The sequence below is a fragment of the Mytilus edulis genome, chromosome 1, assembly GCF_963676685.1.
Source record: "Mytilus edulis chromosome 1, xbMytEdul2.2, whole genome shotgun sequence".
Lineage (NCBI taxonomy): Eukaryota > Metazoa > Mollusca > Bivalvia > Mytilida > Mytilidae > Mytilus > Mytilus edulis.
In genome coordinates this window covers 69,252,242-69,255,086 of record NC_092344.1, presented here as the reverse complement: position 1 = coordinate 69,255,086, position 2,845 = coordinate 69,252,242, and the positions used below count along the sequence as shown (strand labels likewise).

The following is a 2,845-nucleotide window of genomic DNA, read 5'->3' as shown; positions in this document are numbered from 1 at the left end:
GACTTCTTAACAAATTTTCAAATTCAGGATATTGTAGTTTTTTTATAATTCCACAACAGTTAAGTGATAAAATATTGAGCATATCAGGAGATATACTTTTTAAACCATTATTTGACATATCTAAATTTTTTGTATCAAAAGAAGCATTTGTATCATAGAAACTGTTTTTAGACATAGTTACATTTTTATCAATGACATTTTGATTGTCAATATTTTCGGTTTGATCAACTTCATCAATTTTACTTTTTAATTTTGTTTTGTTAACATTCAAAACAGGGTTATTAATGTCATAATGATGAAAACAGTTTGAATTATCAAAAATAAGACTTGTTCTTGTGGGTTCTCCCTGACATCCCTAACTCGGCGTTGTACCATTTTGACGACGTCTTTTAGTTGGTCTTTTATCTGGCGTTATTCTGTTGTTCGGCGGTGACCTCAATGGTGACGGAGGGGCTTGATTTACAGCACTGTCACTTTCCATATGTCGTTCAAAGTCGTCATCTTCCTGTAAATTGTATAGTTGTCCATCAATATACAGGCGGTCCCGGACGAGAACTACATCCCTTTGTTGTTGTTTAGCATCTTTCATTACCGGGTATAGTTTTTTCCTACGTTTCACAATTTCTGCAGGGAACTGTTCACTTATGCCAAATGGGGCACCTCTCAGCTTGTTTGCGTTATTAAGCACAAATTGGAGGTCGCTGTGGTAAATGAATCGAGCGACGATCGGGCGAGCACCATTTAGACCTGGCTTACCAAAGCGATGAACGTTTCCAAACTCAATAAAGTGATTTACTTCTAATTCTTGACGTAAGAATCCTCGGAGTTTGTTTTCACAATTTTCAAATTTTGAATGACAAAGGCCTGTGAAAATGAGGTTATTCTTCATACTACGACACTGGAGGTCTAATATTTTATCTTTAAGTTCAATTATTTCATCGTCTTGTACCTGTTTTGTAGACGATTGACAGATATTTTTTTGGCTTTGCTCCAACTTTTTTTCAAGATAGTCAACTTTTTTGTTGAGAGCGCTTATTTGGTTTGACGAAGTTTTATATTCTGTTTTACACTGATCATACATATCACTCATAGCTTGTACGCTAGTTTCCAGAGAATTACTTTTTTCCTCTAAGTCTTTCAAATTTTTCGTATGTGTACGCAGATCAGCAGATAGCAGTGTGACAGTTGTCTTTATTTTCTCTATACTTTCCATACCAGATTCAATCTTTTTTATACTATGTTCAACAGATGTTACTACACTTAAGATTAATGTTAAGAGAGTTGCCGTGTTATTTTCATTGCCATCCTCTATGACCTTACGGCTTTCAGCAAGAATTTTTGTTGTTTCGGCAAAAGACATTTTGTTCTCCCCTTGGATGCCTCTTTATTTACAGTTATAAAGTTCAAAGGTTAAATCGCATACCCTTTGACGTAACTACTTTGTATATAACATTTATCGAGTCTTACATAATTTGTGAGTAGATTTTGGTTGTGTAATGTGATTACTATTTAGACAGTAAACAAAGAGAATACTATAGTTATCAAGTCTATCTTTTTGCAAAAAGTTATATTTCAAAACTCAAAACTCACAGTATGATGAAAGTCGAAAAGTCGCACATTATCGAAAAATCCAAATGAAAAAACATCGTAAATTGGCCTTTTTCCTCATTTTGACGGAGCAGAATTTTCAAGACACTTTCCATAAGGGGACGTTACTCTCTCCTTGTCAATATCCGTTTGATGTGGCTCGGTACTTATATATCCCGTTATTGTGTAATTGTGCTATGGTAAATTTTTGTATTCTTGATTTTCGTTTTGCTAATGTGCTTTGTCTATATGCCATTTTTATTATCTTTTTGGACACATTTGCTTGTTTTTTAGTGATTGAGATAAAAGCCAAATGTTGACTGTTGTACCAATATTTATGATATTTTTACCTATCATGTCTGTTTGTTTTGCTAACATATTGTTGTCAATATGATAGAACTTCATGCGACTGTCATAAAAGTGGGAGGTTTAGCTAGATATTAAACCAGCTTAAATCTACATAAGGTTTCTACATAAGAAAATGCCTGTCATACTAGTAAGTCAGAAATATGGCAGTTGTTATCAATTCGTTTTATGCGTTTGAGCTTTTGGTTTTGCTTCCCGTTTAGAATTCCTTCGGAGTTCGTTTATTTTGTTATTTTACCCTTGACACATTCCAAATTCCCATTCCTAATTTATTTTAATATCTAAACTGATGATTTTGACATCTTAAGTTGTATTCAATGTGTATCAGTATACAGTTTTGATGCCTCAGTGGAAAAATTAAATATGTGTAGGTTTTTGAATACATATTCAGAATTTTGTTTTTTATTTTTCATATAGGTTTCCCAGATGTTGACAATTTTTTTTAAATATAAATATATAATTTAAAAAGTGTTTTGGCATATAAAAAGAAAACAAATTATGAACAGCTAATGTTTTAATTTATCTAAAAAATTCACGAATAAAAAAAAATGACATAACAATTGATTGTTAGAAGCGCTCTTCCACGTTATTAAGTAATTTATATGTGAAATCCGTTTGGTTGCTCGTATTTGTGTGGGTTTATTAAAGTAAGCATGTGGAAAATTGGTCGCCCTTTTGCAATTTGCTTAGAGGCTTTCCGTTTAGAATTTCCCTTGGAATTCGATTTTTTTATTTTACTTTTGACACATTCCACATTTTCATTCCTTATTTTGTTTTATATTTAAAGTGATGATTTGAACTGAAGATGACTCAACTGTACCAGTGTACTCTGTAGAGATTGAATTAGTTTTCGCTGATAAAATAGATTCATGTGAATGATGAGTAATCATCG

General features: G+C 32.5%; 1 protein-coding gene across 1 annotated transcript; it reads right to left on the bottom strand.

Moving 5' to 3' along the window:
* Nucleotides 1-355: 355 nt before the first annotated feature.
* LOC139480832 (uncharacterized) lies at nucleotides 356-1,360 on the bottom strand. The gene has a single exon (XM_071263775.1). The coding sequence runs from the start codon at nucleotides 1,358-1,360 to the stop codon at nucleotides 356-358; it is 1,005 nt and encodes a 334-aa protein (XP_071119876.1).
* Nucleotides 1,361-2,845: the final 1,485 nt, after the last annotated feature.

Excerpts from the sequence above, each read along its gene's own strand:
- LOC139480832 (XM_071263775.1), bottom strand. The coding sequence starts at position 1,360 with ATGTCTTTTGCCGAAACAACAAAAATTCTTGCTGAAAGCCGTAAGGTC.